A 15896-nucleotide genomic window follows, 5' to 3' on the forward strand; every position below is an offset into this window, starting at 1 on the left:
TCCCGCAAAGCCATAAATAAATAAATTAATAATTAATAATTTTATCTGTTGTTATTTTATGCTGTTGTTTAATAAGATGAATTATGATTGTATGTACATTTAAAACTATATCAATTCATTTCGATGTCAGTTGAGGATTAGTTTCTTTTGGCATTCAACATTAAGAAAGAAAAAATTAGATATGTCTTTTAAAAAATGAATATAATTTATTATTTTTATCAAAAAGAAAATTTACAACTGACAAATTACAAGATTACAATTAAGAGCAATTCTTTAAAATTAACGAGACGAAATTAATTTAAATTAATTATAGTACAACCTATCACTTCGTTTATATTAAAACTTGATGCGACATAAAATTTTCTTTCTCCGGCCGATTCACGTACGTCTATGTTTATTATGGGATGTTTACCAACTATTATGGATTGATCATATTTGCGTATATCGAATTTTTTCCATGAATGAATGTTATAGAAATACACCTAAAAGGAGAAATACAAAATAACAATCAGCTTAGATTTTCAATACTTATATGTATTACTTCAATATTATTTTGTTATTATCTAAAGAGATAGTTTTAACCCATCATTGGTCGTTATGTGAGATTTTCTCTATATAAATCGATTAATTAATAAAAGGAATATTTATTGTTGTCATAGGGGTGTATCCTTGCTCCTATCGGAGATTTAGAATTTTGGGTATAAGTTAGACGTCTTGTTATCTCTCCCCACTTCTCAGTCTACTGTCAGCGCCGGTAAAGTTGTCCGTAAAGGCCCCTACAGACACGTTTAGTAATTTAGTCGAGTAGCGAGTAGCCACTTACCACTGGAACGTTTAATAGATGGCAACTGTCCACATTTAATATGCTCAAGACACTTTAGTGGTACTCAAGATGAACAGACGACGTCATCGCGCGCAATACACTAAACTAAATTTATACGTACGCACGTGTTTAGTGGCAGTTGTGAGTAGTGGGAGTACGCTACTCGACCGAAAAAATAGAGTCAAATTACTAAATGTGTCTGTACGGGTCTTAACCCTTTGGGTACATTTGACGACTCACGCTCGTCATGCGCAAATTTTGGCGTAATAACATTTGACGAGTCCGACTCGTCATTTCAAATAACGCAAGCTAAACGGGTGCCGGGGAACGCGCGGCGCATGCGCAGTAGGGCTGTAAAAACGATTTGAGTTTGCCGTGCGCTAATTTGTGATGATTGTTTTATGTTTTTGGTTTTGTTTTTGTTAGTTGTCACTAGCACCTAACGCTATTGCTTTGCGAGTAAAAAACTGAGATTGTTTGACGATATTTAGTTATATTTTATCTCTTCCATAATGTCAGATATTGAAACTGCATTATTCGAAAGTGATAATGAACGAGAAAATGAAGAATTTGATAGAGATGCGTCAATTAGTGAAATGGAAAGTGAAGACAATAACGAATTGGAAGATGATAGTGATAGCGACATACAACCCATACGACGAAGACGCAACAGACTCTTATCGAGTAGTGATAGTGAGTCATCTGATCAACCATTTCAGGAGAAATGGGTTTGGAATGAAACAGAAAATATACCTAATATAAAACAATTTTCCGATATTGCTGGAATCAATCCTATTTGCCTGCGAAGAGTAAGTGATAGTCCTTCGCCATTGAATGTCTTACACCAAGTGCTCACTCAAAGTTTTTGGGATATTATAACAGAAGAAACAAATAGGTATGCTAGACAAAAAATAGAAAAAGAAGGTTTTGTCAAGAAAAGGAATCAAAGATGGTTTCCTGTAAGTTCTGATGAAATGAAAGCATATATTGCGTTATGCATTTTGATGTCCCAAGTAAAGAAATCAAAGTTACATATGTATTGGTCTAAACGAAATATTATAAATACACCAATTTTCGCAAACACAATGCCTCGGGATAGGTTTTTTGACATTTCAAGTTTTCTGCATTTTACAGATAATGAAATAATAAGTAAAAATGATAGAATAAGAAAAATTAGAAATTTAGTAGATTATCTCAATAATACATTCTCTAATCTATATACTCCTAATAATGAAGTATCTATTGATGAATCTCTGATGAAGTTCAAGGGACGATTGAGTTATATTCAATTCAACTCATCAAAACGAGCTCGATTTGGCATCAAAATATATAAACTTTGTGAATCTTCATCTGGCTACTGCATGCGTTTCAAAATATACGTAGGCAAAGATAAAGTACAGGGTGTTGATATACCTGCTTCAGAGAGTGTAGTCATGGAAGTGGCGCAACCAATTCTAAATAAAGGCTACACATTATACATGGACAATTGGTGTTCATCGCCACAATTATTTTCTGTTTTACAAAACCAAAATACAAATGTCGTTGGAACTGTCCGAAAAAACAGAAAGCATATGCCAAAACAGCTTGCTTCATTCAAATTGAAGAAAGGGGAATATAGAATGTTATCCTGTCGTGGTTTATTGGCATTGAAATGGAAGGACAGAAAAGACGTGTATATGCTTAGCACAAAACATGCAAATGTTGGAATGGTAGATACAGGCAAAAGGCGAAAACTAAAGGATGGCAATTTTGAAAATATTATCAAACCTTCATGCATTGTTGATTATAATAAAGGCATGGGAGGTGTTGATAAACATGACCAAATGCTAGCGTGCTTCCCTGTTATGAGAAAGTGTGTAAAGGGATATAAGACAATGGCATTTTATCTATTAGACATGGCTATTTATAATGCACACGTCATATATTCTAAAATAAACAGCACAAAAACCTCTGGCGTTGTATCATATCGGCTGAATATTGCAGAAGAACTATTAGAGCAAGTGTCACTGCCAAATTATAATTGCCGTGGTCGTCCTTCGCATAGTGATACACCATACCGTTTACAGGCATAAACCTGGGCACACTTTCCAGAGAATATTCCATCAACAGAGTCCAAACAACACCCTACAAAAACATGCCGAGTTTGTTATAAAAACAAAGTTAGAAGTGAAACTACCTGGCAGTGCAAACAATACCAAGTACCTCTGCATTTACCAACATGTTTCGAAAAATATCACACTTTGCAAAATTATTAGTAATTTTCTTTTTGATATATTTAGTTGTTAGTTGAAAACTACTTGTTATTATTTTTGTTTGTTTTATTTATCATTATTATTCTGTAATTATTATAAACTTATATCTTATTTAAACTATGTATTAAATTAAAATAAACAATTTGTTACATACAAAATATTGCATTATCATACTACTTCAGATAGCAACAAATTAAATACGTTTCAGATGTATGATACTCTTTAAATAATTCAGTACCCAAAGGGTTAAGTGTGACAGCTTCTCTCACGCGCGACCAATCGAGTCAGAGATTTTTCTTATTCTTTCTAATTGAAAATGTTTCCTAGTCGCGGCAGAAAACTTGCTGAGATGGGAAGGGCGTTGTATGAAGAAGCGCAATCATTATTGAGTGAGTATAGTGCATATTTATGTTTATTTATTTGTTTTTTTTACAATTATTGCAATTTCTTTCAGTAATATTGTTTATATCATTTACTCATTCAAAAAATATATGTGTAGAAAAGTTTTGGACGACAACAATCCTGAAAGCCGTGTTGTTAATTTTAAGTCTATCTTTATTAAAAGAACCGATTTGTTTATTCTTTCTTTATATTTTGTAATTCATATTCAGTTTTCTTGTATTGTGTTCCCTCTCTAGACGAGTTTTTTTTTGTGTACCAGTTCAAGAATTTTCGGGTTTTGTTAAAAGGAAAAAGATGAACATATTGTAAAACTAAGCCGTGTTAAAACTTCGTTCGTAATGTTCTTCTCTAGCATTATTTCTCAAATGTTATTAATTAACTCCAAATAGTAAAATAAAGTTCAGTTTAATTCAAGTAAGTGTTTATCATTCAGTTCGAAAAGTTCTTCATTCTCAAGTAAGTTTATTTCAGTATAAAACATGTGTGGATTCATTAGAAAGTGATTGTGATAGTGAGCATAGTTTACACACTACCGACACCGAACAAAGTGATTTTGATGAAGAAGAGCTAGAAATGACACGTGATTGCTATTTAGGAAGGAACAATACAAACAAGTGGTCTAAGCTATTTTTTTATAGGAGGGCGTCTGTTAAGATAAGCAGAAAAAACCTAGTCGCTCATCTCCCAGGAGTAAATCTCCTGCTAAAAATACGAAAACAATTTTAGAGACGTGGAAATTATTTTTTTCTGGCGAGACCATTAGTCACCAATAGTCACCAATAGTAGTCACCAATAGTCACCAATAGTAACTTTATTTTTTGTATTGCACAAATTATAATTTGGAAAAACTTCGTGAAAAATATACTCGATCTAGAGATTGTGTTCCAACAGCTTTTCACGAAATTTCTGCTGTCCTGGGTTCGCTTTACATGGCAGGACTGAAGGAGGCAAATCACTTGTAGTTGAATAAATTATGGGCTAGTGACGGCACATGTGTTGAATGCTTCAGAGCTACAATGAGTGAAAGGAGATTTTATTTATTGCTTCGTGCAATGAGGTTAGATGACTTTCGGGGCAGAAAAGCTCGGATTGCAATTGATAATCTTGCTCCTATTCGAAAAGTGTTTGATGAATTCGTTGAAATTTATACAGGGAAACAACAGGATGGGCCATATAAACTTAAAATTATTAAAATTATTATTATTATTCTTTAAAATCACGACAGTTGTTAAAAAAAACTTTTGATATAACTGTAAACAAAGTTCACTATGTTCCGGGATTAACCACAAATCGGTTATCGGTAAGCCAATTAGTTAAACAAGGCAATGAAGTGCGATTTAATGAAAAAGGTTGTTGAATATACAATAAACTAGGAGTTGCTATAGCAAGCTTAGTTGATAATGTGTATAAGTTAAATCTTAATAAATCAGTAGGTAGTTTATTTTTCGCAGTAACGGGAGAGATATGGCATCGTAGATTTGGTCATCACAACTACAAGGACCTAAAGCTAATGAGCAGCGGGATAGTTGATGGTATGGATTGTAAAGGTTCTTGGTGTAGGAGTAATGGGCTCAGCTTGTCACTCGGAGAAGGAAGCTACAAATAAAAGCACCCTCCATGGAAAGCAGAACTATTAATCTCAAAACAGAAGCTAAATACCTAGGGGTAATACTAGACAGTAAACTAAACGAGAACTCACACTTAGATAAGGTGAAGAAAAGAGCCATCATGGCAAACCAGATCTGCCGCAGGCTCCTAGGAAGGAACTGGGATCTCAAACCACGAATGGCTCATTGGGCCTACGTAGCAATAATCAGACCTATGGTCGCCTACGCCTCATTGGTTTGGTGGCCAAAAACAAAACATAACATAGCACAACATCAGCTGGCACAAATCCAGCGGTTAGCATGTCTTAACATAACGGGTGCAATGAGATCCTGTCCGACGGCTGCTTTGGAAGCCCTACTCGGTCTCACACCGCTCCATTTATATATACAAAAGGAGGCAGCCTTAAGTGCCTTATCACTGAAAACAGTTTCTTCACTCAAGTTGATGCAGGGTAACCTCAGAGGACACCTCGAGATCCTCAAGGACCCATGTCTAAATCACCTGATTGAAATTAAAACGGACCTCATACCGACGGAATACAATTTCTGCCAGCCGTATAAGGTCACATTTAGAAGCAGGGATGATTGGGCGAAGGGCGGGCCTCAACTAAAAAGAGGAGCCCTAGCCTGGTACACCGATGCTTCAAAGACAGTAAGATTTGGAGTAGGTATGGGCATCAGTGGACCAAATTGCCCCTCAGCTCGGACTTAACAATTTTCCAAGCAGAAGTTCTTGCTATAAACTTCTGCATCGCTTTGAACCTACAGAAGGGACAAAAAGGTGCATCCATAAACATTTTCACAGACAGTCGGGCCGCCTTAAAGGCAATTCAGGCCTACACGTGTGACTCCGCACTGATCAGAGAGTGTACCAACAACCTGAGAGAACTCGCTAGGGGCAATGATGTTACCCTATGGTGGGTTCCAGGTCACAGCAACATTGAGGGCAATGAGAAGGCCGACAAGCTGGCCAAAGAGGCAGCGAACACGCCCTTCATTGGACTCCAACCTGGTTGTGGACTATAAAAAAGCCACCTAAAACAAATAATCAACAACTGGGAGGTTTCAAAGATAGCCTTACGCTGGGAAGAACTCCCAGGTCACAGACAAGCGAAGGGTATGATAACTCCGTCGCAAAACAAAACCAAAGAGGTTTTATGCCTCAGCAAAGGGGATCTAAGCACGCTCTCAGGCTACCTGACCGGCCATGCGCCCCTAAAATACCACCTCTTCCACATTGGACAAGCTGAGGATCAAACTTGTCGAGTCAGAAACTGCTGAACATATACTGTGTAATTGCGTCGCCAGAGGCCGTCTAAGACACTACATTTTCGGTAAAACTCCCCTGTTACCTACCAACATAAAGGTTCAACACCTCAGGACAATATAAAGGTTCATTAAGGACGTTGGCCCTCCAAAGGCTAAAGTTACAATAGATCTTATAGGTGGCGGTAACGAGAGGGGCCGCTCTCCTCAGTCCGGCAGCAATAATAATAATAAAGGTACAATAGAGCAAATATCAAACTGTCAAGTATGTTGTGAAGGGAAACAAACAAGATTGCCATTTAAGAACAAAGGTAATCGAGCAACGAAATAATTGGAGGTTATACATGGTGATCTATGTGGACCGATGGAGGTAATATCTTTGAGAGGTTCGAAATACTATTTAGTATTGGAGGATGATTATAGTCGAATGGTGTTCGTTTATTTCTTGAAAACAAGAAAAGTTTAAAGAGTTTAAGAATTTTGTTGAAAATCAAAAGAAAAAGAACTTTATTTTCTTTTCCGAACCGATAATGGAAAAGAGTTTTGCAATAATGAGTTTGATAATTTGTTGAAGAAATATAGTATATTACATCAAAAAACAAACACATACACTCCTGAACAAAACGATTGTTGAAAAAGCTAGATGTCTTCTATTTGATGAAATTAGAAACAAAACTTTGGGCTGAAGCAGTGAATACTACGGTCTACCTTACAAACAGGACTTTGATGGCTGGTTTAAACAGTCAAACTCCTTTTGAATTGTGGATGAGAAAGAAACCAAATGTGAGTAAATTAAGAATATTTGGTAGTTCGGTAATGGTACACATACCAAAAGAAAAACGTCACAAATGGGACAAAAAGTCAAAAAAGGTTTTTCTAGTTGGTTATTCAGAAAATGTTAAGGGTTATAGATTATATGATAAAGAAAATAATTGTATTATCATTAGCCGAGATGTAAAGATAACTGAAGATCTGAGTATGAAACTGGATATTTTTATGAACAATGATGAATCAGAAGAAGAAACTACGAATTCAGTGGGGGATAAAAATCCAGAAGAAAAAGAAGAAACCAGGAAGACAGAAGAACAGTTGGCAAACATTGAAAATGTGACAGATGAAAACCAAAGGGAAACAGAAGAAGTGAGAAGATCTTCTAGAGTTCCGAAACCGAAAAATTATGAAGATTCTGTCACTTATTTATGTACAGCAGGAAAAGAAATTAGTGAGGATCCTGAAACGATAAGTGAAGCCAAGAATCGACCTGATTGGGAAAGGTGGAAGGAAGCCATAGAAGAGGAACTACAGTACTTTAGGAGAATCAAGCATGGGAAGTAGTTAATGGGTCTCATAAAGGAAGTGTAGTGGATTGTAAGTGGGTATTTAAAACAAAATCATATAGTGATGGGCAAATTAAATATCGTGCGGTACTAGTGGCAAGGGGTTTCACGCAAAAGTATGGAGTAGACTACATGTAACTTTTTTTCCTGTGGTGCGGCATGCTACATTAAGATTACTTATTGGACTTTCAGTACAATTTAATTTAAATATTGGTCATTTAGATGTTAAAACAGCTTTCTTAAATGGTCAGTTAAATGAGGAAATATTCATGAAATTACCAGAGATTTAATTGTGGTATAAAGGGAAAAGTTTTAAAACATAAAAAGGCAATATACGGACTTAAACAATCGTCCAAAGCTTGAAATGACAAAGTAAATGAGGTATTAGAAAATTTGGGATATGAAAGATCAAAAATTGAGCCTTGTGTTTATTTTAAAAAGGGTAATGGGTTAACTACTTTGTATGTAGACGATTTTTTTGTTTTTTCAAACGATAATTCGGCAACTGTATTTTTAAAGGCTAAATTGGCTTCTGTGTTTAACCCTCCGTTAGTCGCTGTGGATCTGACAGACCCATAGCATTTTTATTTGGTAATTGTTGGAAAACCATTATAGTTACACCATTGTCGGTTTGTGACATCTCAGAGGGATATTCTAAGAATGGTTTACCTGCGTTTTATACCCCGGTCGTGTTTTATTGCGGTTAAAATTCTTGAAATGTGTTGGCATGTGCCGACTTGGGTCTGCCAGACCCATAGTGACTAACCGCGTCACAGTTGTACGAAGTCTTTCGCTCGAGTGTTTCGCATTTTGAACTTATTTTTTTTTAATTTCGTGTTCGTGTTCACAAAAATGGATAAGAAACATTTCAATTTTGATAACCCTGCCGAGATTGAAGAATTGAATCAGCTGACTTTTGAAGAAATTGAGGAAGACGTAGGTATTGTTGACAAAAATTTTGAGGAATCGGATGAGTCAGAAATTGAAGATTATGTGGAAAAAAGACTTGTCGATTCTGATACTGATCACGACATCGATAGTGAAGAAGAAGGTGATGAAGAGGATGCTGACCAAGACGTTGATTTTTATATTGGTAAGTCAAAATTTTATAAAGTTAGTTGATTCACAAAAATAATTATAGCTAGAGATGGTACAAAGTGGAGGAAAAGGGCCTGGAAACAGACTCAAACACGACCCCACAATATTTTAGTCAAATTGCCTGGCGTCGTCGGAAGGCAAGCAAAATATGCCAACACTGAACTAGATTGTTGGAAACTATTTTTTGACAATAACATACTAGCCATTATTGTTGAAAACACCAATAAATATATCGAGAGTGTGCGAGAAAATTTCTTTGCGCTCTTATATCTGGCAGGAGTATTTCGAGGAAGTCACCAAAATGTTTCTGATTTTTGGGCAACTGATGGGCTAGGAATTGACATTTTTAGAATGGCTATGTCAGAGAAACGATTTCGTATTCTTATAAGGTGCATTCATTTTGATGATAGGTCTACACGAAGACAAAGGAATGGAACTGACAAGTTGTCGGCCATACGAGAAGTATTCACCTTGTTCAACGAAAATTGCAAATCGCATTATCATCTCGGTCAAAATGTGACTATAGATGAAATGCTTCCTGCTTTTCGTGGACGTTGTGGCTTCCGACAGTATATACCACCAAAACCTTCAAAATATGGTATAAAAATTTTTAGTTTATGCGATGCAAAATTGTTTTATGTCGCATTCATGGAAATATACTGCGGCCTACAACCAGAAGGCCCATTCAGGAAAGGAAATTCATCGGAAAAATTGTCCTGCGACTTGTTGAATCAATTTATGGCAGTAGAAGGAACATTACGGCAGACAACTGGTTCACGAGTCTGAAGCTTGTGAAACCACTTGAAAGTAAAAAGCTGTCGTACGTGGGAACTATTCGAAAGAACAGAAGAGAATTAAAGACGAATTTTATTACACCAAAAAATCGCCTACGATATAGCAGTGTGTTTGGTTTTTCCAAAAACGAAACTCTTGTTTCTTATTGTCCGAAGAAGGGTAGAACTGTTGTGTTGCTATCAAGTCTACATGTTTCCTGTGATGAAGTGGCCGATGATACTGCGAAAAAGCCCGAAATAATAGATTTTTACAGCAGTACCAAGTCGGGTGTCGACGTTGCAGATAAACTCTGCGCTACACACAAAGTAGCCAGATCGACAAGAAGGTGGCCCATGGTGATTTTCTATCACATGTTAAATGTGGCAGCAATCAACTCGCGAGTAATTCACTTGGGGAATGGAAAAGAATATATTTCTCGAAGAGAATATATCAAAAAATTAGTTTTTAGTCTGCTGTCAGGGCAACTAGAAAGAAGATCGCAAATACCAAATTTGCCCGTCGAATTGAAAGTGTTATTAGCAAAACATAAGCCCGAAGCCCCACCCAGACAGGAACAACCTGGAACCAGCACACAAACAAGAAAAAGAAAACGATGTGAACCGTGTTATAAAGAAACGAAAAAAGATGCAAAAACAAAGTACATGTGCGAAAAATGTAATGTTTATTTGTGTTTAAGTCGACACGTAAGAACAATATGCCAGAATTGTTTAGAAGAAAAAACAGTGGAAGAAACAGATAGTGAATAATTTTTGTTTATTGTAGGCAGTATCAATTGAGAAAAGTACCTTAATAAATTTTTGCCTGTTAAAATGGTTTTTTATTTTTTCAATTTGTCTAAATAAAATTGGTAAATTATTTATTTTAGAACACTGTGTGTATCCCAGAAAAAGAAGTTGTTGTTGATCATAAAAAAATCACAAAAGTTATATATTTACTGAATTGGGTCTGACAGACCCATAGCGACTAACGGCGTTCCGTCAGACCGCGCGCCTAATGGAAGGTTAAGATTAAAGATCTTGGAGAAGCAAAACAAATTTTGGGTATGAGAATTAATATTGACAAAAATAATAGTACTATAACTTTAGATCAGGAGGGTTATATAGTGTTAGAGAATAACCGAAAGAAGTGAGAGAGATAAAGGATTTATCTGGAGACACGTGTTGTTGTCTGGCTGTGCACCGACCGGCAGTTGCCGTTGGAGTACGGCGTTATACACATCGTGCATTATTTTATTAAAGATTATTATTTTTATGTTAACGGTGTTATATTAAAATAGTTTGAAAAAAAGAGTAATATTAATATTATTGAGTTCTGGGCGATATTATTCCTTATATTTAACATCAGAAGTGAGACAGAATCTACACCTGGTGAGTTAGAAATAGTTCTAACAACTCTAATAAAAGCTTTGCAGACACAGAGATCTGGCGCCGAAAAAATAGATTTGCCTTTTTTTCGACCAGAAACAGATGACGCCGTTAAATGGGTGAGTCAAGTAGAATCGATTCGAAATGATTTTGCGTGGTGCGATATTCAAATACTTGCTAGGATCGGACGTTATTTATTACATAGTGGGAAATTATGGTTCGAACGTTGGTCGCCAGAGAGTCGCGATTGGAAAACTTTTCTAAAGATTTTATCGAAGCATTTCATTCTAAACGAAAATTAGGCCGCTTACTCGAAGAAGCTGCATCATATAAGAGTTCTAACACAAATACTTACGAAATGTATGTTCATGAGAAAGCCGCCAAATTAAAAAAATTACGCTCGAATTGGTCCGAAGTTGATTTAGTAGAATGGAATTTCCGAGAATCCGGAACGAGATGCTGCTACTATTGCAATTGTCAAACAATTTTCGAATTACTTGTTTTTGTTTCTTTATTTTCGAAAATTAACCTACATGAACGTGTACAACTTAAGAGACCATATTCTAAAGAAACCGCCTCGTCCTCTAGTAAATCTAATATAAAATGCTATCGGTGCGGCAAGTTAGGACACGTACAAGCAAACTGTCGCGTGTCAGGAAATTCGGAAGCTTCTGCTAGTAAGATTCGCAAAGTGAATCATTTTCATCGTGTAAATTGCAACGATGAAAGATCTTCAAATCTCAAATGCAAAAACTGCTAAGAATGGTCATGATATTTCGAATTGATTTACCAAAACCGCGATAGATAAACGAAGAAGCATAACCTTTTGTTCTAGTAGAAAATCAAATAACATAATTCAAATATGCATTAATGAACGGAACTTTACGGCTTTAATTGACACCGGCGCAGATTTATCGCTCATATGATAAATTCAGAGGTCTTTTTGAAGCGAATATTGAACCTTGTAACATTGTCCTGAAAGGAATCACCATCTCTCCTATTACCGCAACCCATCGTTTTACTATCGATATAACTGCTTCAGAAATAGGTACTAACCTTTCTCCGATGTTTATTTGGACCGAAACTTGTATGAGGATCCAATGATTGTTGCCATCACTGATCATGGGGGATCACGTATTGAACATCGAATCGTATACCGAGAATATCAGAAACAATTCAAATAGAAGAAGATGTACCACCAAATTATAAAGAGAAATTATTAAATTATTAAGAGAAAAACCTCGTAACTACATTGTAACACCTAAGTATTGTATGGATCTTTAAAAATATTGATATAACTGATAAACTAGCTACTTACAGTTACACATATGAATAGAGACTGTTCTTGTTGAAAAAACTGTAAAGATAGATAAATTTATTTGTTTCCTACAAATTTTGTCATTTGGGAGTTACGAGGTTTGCTAACTAGTGTGACAATATGTATTACAATGAAGAAAACATTCTAGAAGAACACATATTGCACTAACAATAAAACAAAAGTCCGATATATTAGAAAGACTCCGTGGTGAAAATACAAAAGTGTTGACAAATAAATACGGAGTAGGAACATCAACAATATCCGATATAAAAAAGAATAAAGAGAAACTGAAAAGGTATGTTTAATTTTTTTTAAAGAAGATTTTGGACATTTACTATGGAACTTCTTTTAGATTTTCTTGTTAAGTTAGGGAGTTTCGGAGAATATAGTTCTTTTTAGTGTTAACGGGTAATGGTTGGTTATGTATATTGACAGTTAAGAAAGCAAGAAAAAGGCAGTTAGAAGTAGTTAACGGTTTATCATTAGTATAGTGAATTATTATTGTTAAAGAAGTTCGTGCTTTGTAATAAATAAACATTTAAACGCCCGACAATTGCTGTTTGTTTAACAGGTTATGGGCCCAGGCTCGCAAGAATACGTCCGAAGAAAAAAAAATGACTGAACAAGGGACATCGTCCGTTAAATTTAATGGAGAAAATTGGTCCACATAGAAGTTCCAGATACAAGTTGTATTGAAAGCCAAAGGGTATTACGATTTGGTAATGGGTAAAGTAGAGAAGCCGTAGGAGGCGGAAAAAGTTGCTGAATGGGTGTACCCCACCCCATCTTTAACAAAATAATGGCTTTGGATAGATTTGAATCAATTACCAATTTTCTTCACTTTGTTGACAATGACACCATCAATGCTTTTGAAGGCGCAAAGAAATTATTTAAAATTTATCCTGTAATAAAGCATTTGAATAATGTATTGCAAAAATATTATTTACCTGGACGTAACATTTCAGTGGAAGAAATGTTACGATGTTAGAAATGTTCTTCCTTCCCCCTTACATTGTGAAAAGGAAGATTGTCCTTCAAACAATTTATTCCACTGAAATCTGCCCAATTTGGGCTAAAGACATATGAACTTTGCGAATCAACAACTGGATACCGAAAAAAAATACCGGAAAAGATTGCGAATTTACATCACCACTCCTTACGCCAAATATGACAAATACCTGTAAAATTGTTCTACAGCTTGTTGAACCATTACTACATAAAGGCCATACATTATGGATGGACAACTTTTATAATTCCGTAGAACTAGCGAAACAGTTGAAGACGTGGGGTACAGATTGTGTGGGAACGCTACGCCTAAATAGGAAAAACATACCCCCTATAATAAAAAAAACAAAATGATTTCGACATATCACGGGCAAGAAACTGGTATTATAAAAAGGAATAGAGAAGTTACAAAACCTGTTAGTGTCATAGATTACAACAAAAATATGGGTGGAGTGGATTTGAAGGATCAAATGTTAGTTAGAAGCCTATTTATTGGAAAGAAAAAAAAATACATAAATGATATATAAAACTATTTAGAAGGTTACTAAATCTTAGTATACTAAATAGTTTCATCATTTACAAACGAAATAAACAACAAAAAGTCAATCATTTAAAATTTCGAGTTCAACTAGTAGAACAAATTTTTGCGAAATATGCAAACGAGGTCCAAAGAAAGGTTCCAGGGAGACATTCTCAAGATAAAAATTTATCAAGACTTACTGATCATCATTTTATTGAAAGAATTCCTCCAACTCAACAGAAAGCTAAGCCGCAAAAAAGATGTGTTGTTTGCTACAAACGTGGACGCAGGAAGGAAACAATTTACTGGTGCCCTGATTGTGAAGCTGGACTGTGTTTGGACTCGTGTTTTAAGATATACCACACACTAGAAAATTATTAATGAAGCAAAATGCTTCATTTTGGTAAAAAATATCTAAAAATTTGGAGTTTGTAAATGCAGAGTTGAAACATGTCTCCAATACATGATAAGTCATATTCCATAATAAGGAAAGATAATACAGGAGAAAACCTGTCCGTACACACCACAGCAGAATGGAAGGACTGAGCGCGAGATGCGTACTTTGGTGAAAGCAGCAAGAACATTATTACATAGTAAAAAATTAAATAAGAACTTATGGGCAAAGGCAATAAATGCAGCAGTGTTTACATTGAACAGAACAAGTAGTAGTGTAAAAGATGAAACGCCATACAAAACATGGACGAGCAGAAGTTACGATATAAAAATGTTAAAAACGTTAAACCCCAAAATTACACCCTAAAAACACCTAAGCTTACACCTGTGTTTCAAGGGCCTCCTTTCCTGCCTTGACAACCCTCTAGGCAAGTTTTTTTCCTGAAATTATATTAAGGCGCATTTACACTGCGTGTGGAATAATTATACGAAATGACGGATATAGAGGACGTTTTGAAACGACTAACAGATGCTCTTACAACAATGCGTGCACGAAATTCAAACCAACGTACAATTTTCGGGAGAAACAATGTCCAACAGTATGATGAAACAATGAAGACTTCAACTGTTATTTACATCGGCTCGATAATCATTTACAGTTACGCGGCGTGGATAAGTCAACTGAATCGTAACTTTGCGTACAAATTCTAATTGAACGTTTAAATCTCAAGATATATCAAACCCTTACAAAATTAACGGCACCCGACTTACCAAATACAAAATCATACGAACAGCTGATTAAACTTTTATGAGATTATCTATCGCCACAAGCCAGCATTATCGCTGAACAATACAAATTTAATACACGGTTACAAGGAGAAGGCGAATCGATTCAGTGTTATGTGGCCGAATTACGAAAATTAACAATAAATTGCGAATTCACGTGCGAAAAATGTAAGGCTTCTACGAACGAAACGCATCTACGAACTCAATTTATTCGAGGAGTGAGAAACGCTGAAATACGTGAAAGATTATTACAGCAAAAAGATCCGAAATTCGAGGATATGGTGCAAATTGAAACCAATGGAAATCTGTAGAAAAGAATCTAGTTTAATGCAGCCCCAACAAAATCAAGTAAATGCAATCCGGAAAAATTGTGCCACGGATTGTCCCTACAATAATTTAAATTGCAAAAAGTTTACAAGTTTACAAAAAAATAAGAAGAAAAGCGATCAAAGCAAGTTAAAGTGGACAGCAGTGGATCAGAAGATACAAATCCTAAAGAAGAAGAAGGGGAGGATGAAGACAATATCGTGAACCAATTGCACATAAAGTCAATATCCGTGGAGAAGATAATGCTACCAATTCAAATAAGTAGAAAAAAATGCGATATGGAATTGGACACTGGTGCTGCGGTTTCTACAATGTCAAATTTACAGTTTAAAAAACTTTGCCCGGGTATACAGTTACAACCAATGAATGTACAGTCACGCACCTACACTGGCGAAATCATTAAACCGATTGGTAAAGCAGAAGTACCAATACAATACAAGAACTATGCAACAACTGGTCAAGTTTACATTTTGAAGAAACAGGTTGATGTTATATTTGGAAGAAGTTGGCTCAAACAAGTGTTTGGACAACATTGGATGGAAAAAATTATCACAGTTCCAAAAGAAGTACGAGCAATAGATATGCATACAACTTTGAGAGACA

The 15896-nt window shown here is 35.6% G+C and overlaps 1 protein-coding gene across 3 annotated transcripts in view; it reads right to left on the reverse strand.

Annotated features, from left to right (window-relative positions):
• Positions 1-182: 182 nt before the first annotated feature.
• The window catches only part of LOC111419692 (uncharacterized), a 29838-nt gene continuing 14124 nt past the window's right edge, over positions 183-15896 (reverse strand). For all 3 annotated transcript variants that reach the window (XM_071200566.1, XM_071200565.1, XM_071200564.1), the window contains exon 7: positions 183-482. In XM_071200566.1, coding sequence (XP_071056667.1) covers positions 294-482 — 189 coding nt within the window. In that variant the 3' untranslated portion in view covers positions 183-293. The remainder of the gene's footprint in view (positions 483-15896) is intronic.

Source organism: Onthophagus taurus, chromosome 11 (assembly GCF_036711975.1).
Source record: "Onthophagus taurus isolate NC chromosome 11, IU_Otau_3.0, whole genome shotgun sequence".
Lineage (NCBI taxonomy): Eukaryota > Metazoa > Arthropoda > Insecta > Coleoptera > Scarabaeidae > Onthophagus > Onthophagus taurus.